Here is a 13,195-nt window from a genome sequence, read left to right on the forward strand (position 1 = left end):
CCCACAAATGTTGCCACACTTCCGGCACCAAAATAGCATTCCCACAAATCATTAGCCCTAAACCATACGTCTTTGGAATGTCAGTGGAAACCACTACACTACTGTGCCATCCGGAAATTGGAAACAAATATTGTACCGTTTATTTTTTGACAGCTGACCTTTGAATACATTGCCATTCTACTGCAGTGTTTATATACAAAGCTATGCAGTGAGTTAAACACCTTCTTAAAAATCACCCAAGATGGACGTCTCCTTCAAAATTTTTAATAAGATTTTGCTTGTGAAAAGATATTACCATTTCAAGGGCAAATAGAGGATGAAGATAGATGTCTTTCCACCATGAGCTTCAAGATGGAATCCAAATTAACCTGTGCAGAAAATGATGTAAAAAACAGCTTCCGTACAGGACCATAAGACTTTGGAGCAGAATTAGGCCGCTCAGCTCATTAGGTCTCTTGCTCCATTCCATCATAGCTGATTTATTCACAAACAAGAGAGAATCTGCAGATGCTGGAAATTCTAGCAGCACACACACACCCTGCCAAAGGGTCTTGGCCTGAAATGTCGACTGTACTGTTTTCCATAGATGCTGTCTGACCTGCTGAGTTCCTCCAGCATTTTGTGAATGATTGATTTATTATCCCTCTTAACCCAGTCTTCCTGTAATCTTTAACACCTGACTAACCTATCAATCTCCATTTTAAATACACTTGATGACTTGGCCTCCATAGCCATCTGTAGCAATAAATTCCACAGATTCACCATTCTCTGGCTAAAGAAATCCCTTCTCATCTCTTTTCAAATGGATCTCCTGCTATTCTGAGGTTGTGCCCTCTAGTACTAGGCTCACCCTCTATAGGAAATATCTTCTCCATATCCACTGTATCTAGGCCTTTCAATATTCAATAGCTTTCAGTGAGCTCCAGAGAGTATAGGCCCAGCGTCATCAAATGCTCCTTGTACATGAACACTTTCATTCCTGGAACGTTTCTCATGTGAACCTCCTCTGCACCCTCTGCAATGCTAGCACATTATTTCTTGGAAGGCCCAAAACAGCTCAAAATTCTCCAAGTGCAGTCTGACCATGCCTTATAAAACCTCAGCATCACATTCTGCTCTTATATTTTGGACCTCTTGAAGTGAATGCTAACATTGCATCACAAGTGATGTTCATACAAAACAAACTGCGTATGAAATGAACTGCTCCTCTAGAGGCTAGAACACTCACCGCCTAGGATGTCAAACTTAACTAAGAGGTGAGATCTGATTTGGGAGTAAGCTTCACATTGCCCAGAATGAATTCAGCTTCACCTCATCTAGCAGTATCTGTGTTCTTCTGGCATACAATAGCAGCAATAGCTTTAGTTGACACAGATTTTTTTCCCTTTTGATCTGTAGATACATAGAATTGTTATGTAGGTTCTTGGAATCTTCAAACCTTTAAAATCCTGAAGGGAAGAACACTGCTACCACTGCTCATGTTTCTCTTTAGGGAGTGGGACACCTCACCCTCAAGTGTCCAAGGTCAACTCTGTTCATATGAGGCACCCCTGGAGCAACAAATCCAAGAGGATCAAATAGGCTGTTGATAGTTGATAGCACAACCCAAAACATAAAAAGTCTTTCAGTATCGGAGACCTGGAAAGTAAGGGCATCACTAATGAAGTCCCATCCGAAGTCCCGGCTGTGCTGCCTAGGAGGGAGGTCCTGTCCAAGATCAAGATTTTGTAGACTTTTGCGACGTTTCCCATCTGAAGATTTGGCCAATCTTATGCAGCCTGAGATTAGACTGTGCTTGTGTCTTGTGCTGCCTTCAGCATGCTGACTGCTTCTTTTGCACTTGAAATGATTTAAGACCATCATCAACATAGAAAATGCTTCTGTCCTGAATTCCTTCCTCCCTTGACAGCTGTCCTCTTAAGGCCATAGATCACCATGATGGGTGAGGGACAGTTACCAAATACATGAGCTCTCATGCAGTACTCCAGAATCTCGTTGTCCAGTTGGTGGTCACAAAACCACAAGAATCTGAGGTAGTCTCATTAATATTCAGTCACTAGGATGCTGTGGACTGCAGCAGACTCATTTTTCAGTGCATGAAGAGCCTGAGTAGACTATTGTAGTGATCCCACAAGAGCACTTTGTTTCATGATACACTTTGAACTGCGAACTTGAATCTAAGACAATTCATATTTGTGCAGGTTTCTGGGGGTGGTAAACACTGTAGTTGGGCAGATTCCAGTTTTCTTTGTTGGGATCTGGTGGAGGAGCTAACTCAGCTTGATTGTTCCTGAGGAGTCTCTCCAATAACTCCATGTAATGATCTTTCTGGTTTCTGAGGGATGTGAGTCGACTGAGAGCCTGTTCTCTGTCGTTTTGTATGAGTTGTTTAGTGGCAAGTGAAAAGGAAGGAGAGCTACCAAACTGTTTGACTCTTTTTTGCTAAACTCTTTATTCATGATTTGAAGGAAGACCTCGTTTTCAATGAAAGGTGCCAGCTTATAATCACTCAAAAGTTTCTATAGTTGTACCATGGAGAGCATTTTGACAGGCTGCATCACTGTCTGGTATGGAGGGGCTACTGCACAGGACTGAAAGAAGCTGCAGAAAGTTATAAATCTAGTCAGCTCTATCTTGGGCACTAGGCTACAAAGTGCCAAGGACATCTTTGTGGAGTGGTGTCTCAGAAAGGTAGTGTCCATTATTAAGGACCTCCAGCACCCAGGGCATGCCCTTTTCTCACTGTTACCATCAGGTAGGAGATACAGAAGCCTGAAGGCACACACTCAGCGATTCAGGAACTGCTTCTTCCCTTCTGCCATCCGATTCCTAAATGGACATTGACGCTTTGGACACTACTTCACTTTTTTAATATAAAGTATTTCTGCTTTTTGCACATTTTTGAAAATCTGTTCAATATATGTATTGGCTTACTTGTTTATTATTATGTTTCATTTTATTTATTATTATTATTTTACTCTCTCTGCTAGATTACGTATTACATTGAACTGCTGCTGCTAAGTTAACAAATTTCACATCACATGCCAGTGATAATAAACCTGATTCTGATTTTAACTTGCCTAAGTCTAGTTGAACAGAGGTAAATATGTCAGGCGGATTGGCTTGCCTACCTACAATCTTCTATTGATTCTACTCTCACAGGATCTGAAATACCTTGGGTGCCTATTCTCCAGGATATTAGTCTTAAATGTGCAGACAGTGGGCTGCTGAGCACTAACTGAGGCAGACTTCAGCTGCTAAGGTGCAACCCAGCTCCAGTCATTAGGCATAAGTTGCATCGTGTCAACCACTGCACTGTTCACATATTGTATGTGCACAGATGGTGTCTCTGCCAAGCAATAGGAAAATCTCAGCAGAAGAGTCAAATGGAGGAATCTTGTCAACTACATCTTTACGGTGAATGACTGTGCAGCGTCAGGAGTTGGTATTTCATCTGTGTTGTTGGGAATATGGTTGCACTCAGTGAGGGTTGGCAGGGGTAAGCAGACCTCCCCTCCTTTATTGACTGCAGAACAAATCCACTGGCTGTTCTTCCAGCAACTTGTGATATTCCAGAACATGTTTTTAGAGTGTATGAGGAAACAGAGCCTTAAATATTAAATGTGTCAAAGAATGTTGATTTTGCCAATGACACATTTAATCATGATCATCCAATGATTGCCAATGATCATCCAATATCACATATGCCTTTATTTTTTCTTCAGGATGTCCTTTCAGGTAGATGCTGGCTAGACTTATTTTAGAGCAGTATTTGCCTTGGAACCCTTTCTGACATCCTTCTGTGCATGAGGAAGTAGCTACATCTGATGGATGCTCAGCTGTCTCCTCTCCATGTTCTGCAGGTGTGTGGGAATCAGTAGTAGCCCAAGATGCTGGCCTGAATGAAGTGCTGATATGTATAGTCACTGAAGCACTCGGCGCAATGTATGATAGCTTTACAGTGTTTTGCTTGGTGCTCTGATGAAACATAACATTTGAAACCTGCTGTAGACCTTAACTATGTGAAAGGCGTATCGGCTGAGTGACAAGGACAAATCTCCTTATAGAGCTGGAGCTTTGTCTTTATTATGGCCGAAATGTATTTGGACATGCTTTTTAGTAAACCGTATGGCTTTCAGATGAGTCTCCAGAGGAGTTAACTTTTCACTCTACTGCCCTTGCACTTTGTGTATACAAAGCTGTGCAGTGTTTTTGCCTTCTCAAAAATCACCCAAGACAGAAACTTCCTTCAGGTTTTTTAATGAGATCAACTTGTGAAAAGATATTGCTGTTTTGAGAGCAAGTAAAGAGAGGATGGAGACAGGTGTTTTTCCACTGTGTGTTTCAAAACGAAATCCAAATTAATATGCGCAGGAAATTATATTAAAAAAACCAGCTGATGTGCAGGAAGTGATGTTCATACAAAACAAACTGCTCCTCTAGAGGCCAGAGCAAGCATGGAAGAGACTATTGAGGAATAAACAGCTTGATGACAAAATTCCCTGAAACTTAACTAGTTACTAGATTAACTGCAAGTGCACATGAGCCTTTGCCATCTTTCATTATTATCCTACTGATTTTGAATTGTAACATTTTCCCACCTCATCACCCTATTTCTTGATCTTTTTTTGATTCTGATTGTTGTTCAGAGAAAAGTGTGAGATTTGCTAACAGTTCAGGCAATGTTTGCAGGCTTTTCCTGTGGTTTTCAGACAGCGTAAATTTAATTCACTTAATTAGTTAATCCAGTAATATAAATGGTTTGAACAGGAATATTTTCAAAGCAGTAAAACACTTTTGAAAATGTCTGTCAATTTTTCAGCATGTAGGATTCTTTGGAAGACAATTTCAGTATAATGTTCACTTCTAAATTTTTTAGCAGAACTCAACTGATAAGCAAGATTTTGCTATCAAAGTAATGGTAAGATTAATAGCATTTCTAATGAACAAAAATTGTTGTGAAGAAATTACAGGTGCACAATTAAACAGTAACATCTTTGAATTACTGTCTCAGTGAATGGTGTTTTGAAGGCATAATCAAAATATAGAACCACAGAGCATAGAACCTGGTCCCTCAACACCAGCTCCATAGCAAAGAAAGCCCAGCAGCGTCTCTACTTTCTGCGAAGGCTGAGGAGAGTCCCTCTCCCACCCTCCACCCCCCCATCCTCATCACATTCTGCAGGGGTTGTATTGAGAGCAGCCTGAGCAGCTGCATCACTGCCTGGTTCAGAAATTGCACCATCTCGGATCGCGAGACCCTGCAGCGGATAGTGAGGTCAGCTGAGAAGATCATCAGGGTCTCTTTTCCCACCATTATGGACATTTACACTATGTGCTGCATCCGCAAAGCAAACAGCATTATGAAGGACCCCACGCACCCCTCATACAATCTCTTCTCCCTTCCTGCCATCTGGGAAAAGGCATCGAAGCATTCGGGCTCTCACGACCAGACTAAGTAATAGTTTCTTCCCCCATGCTATTAGACTCCTCAATACCCAGAGCCTGGTCTGACACCTTACTGCCCTATCTACATGAATAACATTTGCTTCCACTGGGCCTATATCCATCTATGCTTTTTTATACAAATACCTATTCAAATACTTTTGAAACTTGTATTTGTCTTACCACCTCCTCTGGCAGCTTTGATTTAATTAACCACCACCTTCTGTATGAAAAATCTTAGATCTCCTTTGAATTTCTCTCCTTTCACCTTAAACAAACCTGTGCCCTTTAGTTCTAGCCACAAACAAGAGAAAATCTGAAGATACTGGAAATCCAAGCAACACACAAGACAACTACTCTCCATCCGCCAGGAGAATTGGGATCTCCCATTTTAATTCCACTTTCCATTCCCATTCTGTTATGTCTATCCATGTCCTCCTCTACTGTCGTAATGAGGCCACACTCAGGTTGGAGAAACAACACCTCATATTCCGTTTGGGTAGCCTCCAACCTGATGGCATGAACATCAATTTCTTAATCTTCCAATAATGCTCCCTCCCCGTTCATCATTTCCCATCCCCTTTTACCTTTTACCTTATCTCCTCGCCTGCCCATCGCCTCCCTCTGGTGCTCCTTCCCCCTTTTCTTTCTTCCATAGTGTTTTGTCCTCTCCTATTAGACTCTCAGTTCTTTACTTCACCCCACCCCTTCCCCGGTTTCACAAATAACATTCTGTTTCTCCCTTCCCCACCACCTTTTAAATCCACTCCTTATTTTTTTTTTCTACAGTCCTGCTGAAGAGTCTTGGCCCGAAACATCAACTGTACTCTTTTCCATAGATGCTGTCTGGCCTGCTGAGTTCCTCCGGCATTTTGTATGTGCTTTCCTTTAAGTTTTAGATTCACCTGCCCCAGAAAATATTATTCTGATTATCTATCCTGGCTGTGTCCCTTAAGAGTTTTATAACCCCCTACAAGGTCTACTCGGCCTCCTATAGTTCAGCAAGAATACACCTGTCCTTATTAGCACAGCTGTCCATTCCAGGCAACATTTTGGTGAATCTCTTGTACATGCTCTACTGCTAAGTCTGAACCAGCCTTGTGCAGGGAGATTATGACTTGTAGGTAGCAGAAAAAGATCATATTCAAGAGGCATTAAGACAGATATGTAAACAGGCAGGGAAGGGAGATATATAAACCATGAGCAGGCAGGTGGGAAACACGAGGAAATCTGCAGATGCTGGAAATTCAAGCAACACACACAAAATGCTGGTGGAACGCAGCAGGTCAGGCAGCATCTATAGGACATGTACTGTCGACATTTCGGGCCGAGACCCTTCGTCAGGACCACGGTAGCATAGTGGTTAGTGTGTTACTTTACAGCGATCAAGGTTCAGGGTTCAATTCTCACCACTGACTGTGAGGGGTTTGTACGTTCTCCCCATAACTATGTGGGTTTCCTCTGGTTTCACATTCCAGAGACTTACAGATTACAGTTAGTAAGCTGTGGATATGCCTTGTTAGCACTGGAAGCATAGTGACATTTGTGGGCTGCCCAGCACAATCATTTGATTTGACGCAATTGATGCATTTTGCTGTATGATTTGATGTACATGTGACTAATGTTTAAATATTACCAACTCATTTTTAACATCTTGAATTACTAAAAATAATAATCTTAAAGTTCAAGGCTAAATCTAAACTGTTGGCCATACTGATTAGTTAGCTACAGATTTTAAGATAGGAATTATGATTTGCGACAAAATATTTCTTCCTTTCTAATGATATTTTTTGTCAATATTGGATGACTATTGTACTGTTATTAATTCACAGGGTTTAATTGCAGTATCTTCCTAAGCAAGCTCTCTGTTTCTCACCCTAGTCTCCTCCATCCAAGAAAAGGAAACTGGAGAAGCCACGGAAGCCCATTACCTTCACAGTGTTGGAGCCCACCGTTAAGGAACTAAGGAATAAAGTTGCAAATTTGGACCCTGTGACTTCCGAAGCCATTGAGGTGGTAACAACAGCAATAGAAAAGATTCTTAATGAGCTAAAGGTAAATCTCCGATTCTTTCTATTCATAACAGGGATTAGTTACGCATTTCCACTGGATGTTAAGTTGCAGTGTGCTCCATCAGCTGTCTTAATATCACAGGAGTTTCTAAGTAGCTATCTCCACCCTAAGGCAAGAGAGGAGATGTCATGAATAACATAACTTTTCCTTAATTGAATTATTAGTGCTATAGTATCTTTGATGACCAGGAACAAGTGGACTCTTGCAGAAGGTAGGGGTTCAAGTTTTCTGTTGTAGTAATAATGCAAAGAGAAAGATAATACGTTTTTTTAACTCGTGTTTTATACAGACCACCATTAGAAATTGCAGGACATCTTGGCATGAGAGCATACATGTATGTTTACTTTTAGGTGCCATTAAATGACAGTTCAGGCATTGCCAAAACATAGTGTTATGGTGATACCAGATCTTCAAATCTACTTCTGATTTTTGGTAGGCTGTAAACAGCGAATGGTGTCACAGATCATGAATTCTAACTGAATGCAACCTTCCTCACCGCCCCCCCCACCCTCGGTCTTTCACCCAAATCTTAGGGACCTAAGGAAACCTTGAAGTTGGTAACAATTCTAATTCTGCCCTGATTTAAGGTCATATCTATCTCTGCATCCCCATGATTTTTGAGATATGTGTAGTTTAATGTCACCATGGTTCCTTAAGGTTGGTATTGCCAAGGGAGGTGATGGGGATAAACGCCCATTACCTATTAAATGCTCCCAATGACGTGCATCTCAAATAGCCTCTGATAACCAAGTCCAGCGCCTGGCTATAACGTGTGGCTTACCTACTAAGCCTGGCAAAACAGTTTCTACTGACAGGAGAAGGGCCAGAGGCGAGCTATTGGTGCCGTAAAACCAGTCGCTTTGGGCAGATGGGACTTCTCAGCCATGGTTGACAGCTCATCGAGGAGAAGAAAAACTCTGATCTTAAACGGCCGCTGTCTTTACGGGGAGGTCTTCAGGAGTAAACCAGAGGAAAATTCTCGAGCAGGAGTAAGGCAGTCTTATGCTGAATTCAACATTGTCTGGCATCTCCTGAGACGCTGCTGTAGCAGTTTTAGCCGTTCCTTTGGATTCATCAGCTGCACAGAGAGGGTCTCTGCTGCATAGACACAGCTTGCTCTCTATATTGTACTGCCCTGGCTGGCGTATCATGTAGACAGGTAGGATGCAACATCCATGGTTGACCCAGACCAACGGAAGGACTCGATGTCCCCACACAGTATATTTGCCAAGTATAGCATGTTAATAATTACTCAGAGTTATATGTAGACTGGTGAACTACTGCATAAGTGGTTCAAATGTGCAATGAAATTGTGCTTACAAAATGTTCCCTTTTGGGCAGTGCTCGAAATGGAAGGTAATGTAAAGGTCACAACACATTTCCCATTTTTGTATTATTTATATAACAATCTGAATTGCATATTACTTGCAACTTTCTGAACATCAAGTACCCAGATGCTTCTGAAGCAATTGCTTGCTGCTGAAATGGATATTGAGTGAATGCTGATCTGCTTGGACAACTTGTCTATTAGAAGCAAATGTTTAATCATTAAATTACCAAGCTATTTTAGGAGTAAATATTGACAGTGTAACCAGAAAGCCACTAGAATTGATATTTAATTTGAATTTTTTAAATTTTACCAATCACGATTATTGCAAATATTGACCCACTCCTGCAGGCTCCTTAGTCTCCATGTAGTTTTGTTAATCTGATGTTTAGAGGATTTAATATCTATCCCATCTATTTTTTGTGAAAGCTAAAATCCAGTGGCCTTGGTCATATGGCAGTTGCTACACTAACCAGCTGAAAACAAACACTGTTTCTTTCTTTGTTCAGTTATATTTGGCCTATGTTGAGATCCTAAGTACTTGCATCCTACATTCACTGCTGATCTGGAGGCAGGGATGACCGATCCCTATTTATCAGTCACCCATCACATAGTAGATACAGTTTATTCATATTGAGGTTAATTATATGTTAATTGGCAAGAGTAAGAGAAATTTGTGGAACTGTATCGACTTGCAAATTTCAAAAAACATGACGGCCTGTTTTGAAGTAGCATGGCCTTGAGACCGACTTTAGGTCAGTTCATCAGAGTAGAGTCATAGAGTACTACAGCACAGCAGCGGGCTCTTTGGCCCATCCATCATGCCATCCTGGTCTTCTACTTAGTTCTCTACATTCCCTTCTCATCAATGTACCTATCCAGAATTATCTTCAATGTTTGAATTGAACCCATATCTACCACTTCTGCTAGCAGCTCGTTCCACCATCTGAGTGAAGAAGCTTCCCCTCAGATTCCTCTTAAATATTTTACCTTTCACACTAAGCCTAGTTCTCATCTCACCCAACACGAGGGGGAAAAAGCCTTCATTCATTTACCCTATCTATACCCTCATAATTTTGCATACTTCTATAAGATCTCCCATCATTCCCTGCACCCCAGAGAATCTCTTCAATCTTTCCATATAACTCAGGTCCTCAAGTCCCAGCCAGATTTAGAAGCCTTTCAAATTTGAAACTGTAAATGATAACATTATAGAAGTAAACACGAGGAAATCTGCAGATGCTGGAAATTCAAACAACACACACAATGCTGGTGGAACACAGCAGGCCAGGCAGCATCTATAGGAAGAAGCACTGTCAATGTTTTGGGCCGAGACCCTTCGTCAGCACTAACTGAAAGGAAAGATATTAAGAGATTTGAAAGCAGGAGGGGGAGGGGGAAATGTGAAATGATAGGAGAAAACCAGAGGGGGTGGGGTGAAGCTGAGAGCTGGAAAGGTGATTGGCAAAAGGGATACAGAGCTGGAGAAGGGAAAGGATCATGGGATGGGAGGCCTAGGGAGAAAGAAAGGGAGAGGGGAGCACCAGAGGGAGATGGAGAACAGGCAGAGTGATGGGCAGAAAGAGAAAAAAAAAGGAGGGGGAAAAAAAGCTAAATATATCAGGGATGGGGTAAGAAGGGGAGGAGGGGCATTAACAGAAGTTAGAGAAGTCAATGTTCATGCCATCAGGTTGGAGGCTACCCAGACGGTATATAAGGTGTTGTTCCTCCAACCTGAGAGTGGCTTCATCTTGACAGTAGAGGCGGCCATGGATAGACATATCAGAATGGGAATGGGACGTGGAATTAAAATGTGTGGCCACTGGGAAATCCTGCTTTCTCTGGCAGACAGAGCGTAGGTGTTCAGTGAAATGGTCTCCCAGTCTGCTTCGGGTCTCACTAATATATAAAAGGCCACACGGGGAGCACCGGGCGCAGTATACCACACCAGCCGACTCACAGGTGAAGTGTTGCCTCACCTGGAAGGACTGTCTAGGGCCCTGAATGGTGGTGAGGGAGGAAGTGTAAGGGCAGGTGTAGCACTTGTTCCGCTTACAAGGGTAAGTGCCAGGAGGGAGATCAGTGGGAAGGGATGGGAGGGGAATGAACGGACAAGGGAGTCACTTAGGGAGCGATCCCTGTAGAAAGTAGAAAGGGGGGGAAGGTAAGCTAGTTTATGGTTAACTCTTACTTTGAGGTGTTTTAACTACTTAATCCATGTTATTCCCCTAGCACTAATTTCTGACTTTAATTGTTAATTATGTGATGTATCAAATTATTTGATAATTTAGACTCTTTAAAATCAAATGAAGAAAAAGACTTTAACCTTAAATCAGAATTGAGTTGGGTTTTGAAGAAGTGAATAATTACCTTCTTGTACAATAAATGATTCATTTCTTCACATTAGTCCTTCGGTTTCCAACAAGTTAATTGGAGCTTTCTTTTGGAAATGAGGAGCAACATACAAATAGCTACAAGATAACCGTGGCACTTTGGCCTCAAGTTAACTTCTATTGTACAGCAATTTTCTTTTGTCTCTGCAGGTCCTTTTCAAACGTGTGCCCTGTGGTAAAGATGAAGTGAGTTTATTCCTGACAGCCATACAGAACTCCTGGGTCCATGTCCGCCGTAAGAAACGAGATAGATTGAGACAGCTTCGGGAACTCCCCAGGGCCACATCAGATGAGCTGCAGTCCGTAGAAGCAGACGGTAATGCTGAAAACAATTCCAGTGCTAACACTGGTCTTGACGGGGCCGAGACGAGCAATGCTGGAGCGGGGAAAACATCAACTGAAAGCGAAAAGGAGCTGCCAGTTAACGGGGGTCACAGCCTCCAGGATGTGATGCCGGTAGATCAAGAAAACAATGTGGAAACTGAAGAAGTGGTTAGATGTTGTGAGAGCAGTTCTTTTGGCTTTGGAAAGGACAATGCAGTCGAGCAGGAAAATGCCACTTCCGCCACTGCAAACCCAGAAGTTGAAACCTCAAACGAGAGTGGGAGTTGCTTTTTGTTCAAGTGCCTAATGAATGTGAAAAAAGATGGAAAGAACGCCCATGTAGAATTGCACTGGGTTGAAGGTCAGAATAGGGACCTGATGAACCAGCTCTCCACCTATCTGCGAAATCAGATTTTCAAACTCGTGATTAGTTAAAGAAATATGCTCATGATAAAGGTTCATTATCGCAAGGATACATTTTAGATTTTCTATCTATAGTTCTACTGGCTTTCAATTTCCCAGGGTTTTGTGCATCTTTTAACCAGTGCATATGCAGTAGGCACCCAGAGCTCTTATCTCTACAGATGTAATGTGGCAAAAATAAAACAAATTGCTGTCCTTTTATGTCTTAAATGAACAAGTATTCCCCATGTCTTTAGCTGCTAATTCACCAAGACATTCATCTGCAAAGATTGTCTCAATTAGCTGATTCCAAACAAGGAGATGCCCCTGTAATGAGAGGGAGATTGTATTTCCTGATGACAACTACTGCTTATGTAAGAGTCCTACAGCTCAAAGATCATTACATTTGCAGATCATGCACTAGAAATGAACTTGGAGTGCATCACTTTGCTGCACCCAGTTGTTTCATTGCTTTGCATTTTCCAGATTTAACTCTTTGCGAGTTCATCGCCATATGTGTCCCAATACACTCACATTTCTGATGAATCCCTTGTGTCCTTGTAGAAAGAATTCTTGAGGCACTGGAAGGACAGGGGGAGAAAGTAAATCTGGGGAAGAAACCAAAGTGGATTCAAAAACATTCCTCACTTCTGAGGAATTTCTGTTTGAAAGAGATTTTGAAGGACTCTAGAGAGCTTGGGTTTTTTGATCCTAGCAAAGAGCAGATACCCTCTGAACAAAACAGATTTCTTTATATGAAGAAGTTTAAAATGTTATTTTCAAATTTTATTCAAAAATAAATACTGAAGTCTGTTAGTAATTCTGACTTGTTTTTACAAAAGTAAATGCAACATTTTTGCCACTTTTCTGCATATTTTAATGATGTGAACAAATCCTGCAGATTTTTGTAACAGGAAATCCAGTGAACAATCAGTAAACAAGCTGTAAAAAAAAGTTCTCTTCACTCTATTAAACGAGATTTGACCTGCAGCCATTCAAGCTATGACATTCAACACTTTTCTATCTGGATGAATTTGTATTTGTTGATCTTTGAAATAGCGATAAAGGTTCAGAAGGTGTAGTCTTAGAACAGACAACCCTGACAGCTCAAGTGAGGGCATCTATGTGGCACTCTCACTTATCACCGTCAGAAATGCTGACTGGGGGCTATAAGTCGTGAACAAAGCCTTCAGTATTAGCAACTGTATCTTCAGTCAGTTTACAGAATAAC

At 41.6% G+C, this 13,195-nt stretch overlaps 1 protein-coding gene across 1 annotated transcript in view; it reads left to right on the forward strand.

Moving 5' to 3' along the window:
* mettl16 (methyltransferase 16, N6-methyladenosine) overlaps positions 1-12,784 on the forward strand; it is a 117,681-nt gene extending 104,897 nt beyond the window's left edge. The window contains exons 9-10 of the mRNA XM_059973462.1: positions 7,327-7,500; positions 11,389-12,784. Coding sequence (XP_059829445.1) covers positions 7,327-7,500; positions 11,389-11,997 — 783 coding nt within the window. The 3' untranslated portion in view covers positions 11,998-12,784. The remainder of the gene's footprint in view (positions 1-7,326; positions 7,501-11,388) is intronic.
* The last annotated feature ends 411 nt before the right edge of the window (positions 12,785-13,195 follow it).

The sequence above is a fragment of the Hypanus sabinus genome, chromosome 6 (genome assembly GCF_030144855.1).
Source record: "Hypanus sabinus isolate sHypSab1 chromosome 6, sHypSab1.hap1, whole genome shotgun sequence".
Taxonomy (NCBI): domain Eukaryota; kingdom Metazoa; phylum Chordata; class Chondrichthyes; order Myliobatiformes; family Dasyatidae; genus Hypanus; species Hypanus sabinus.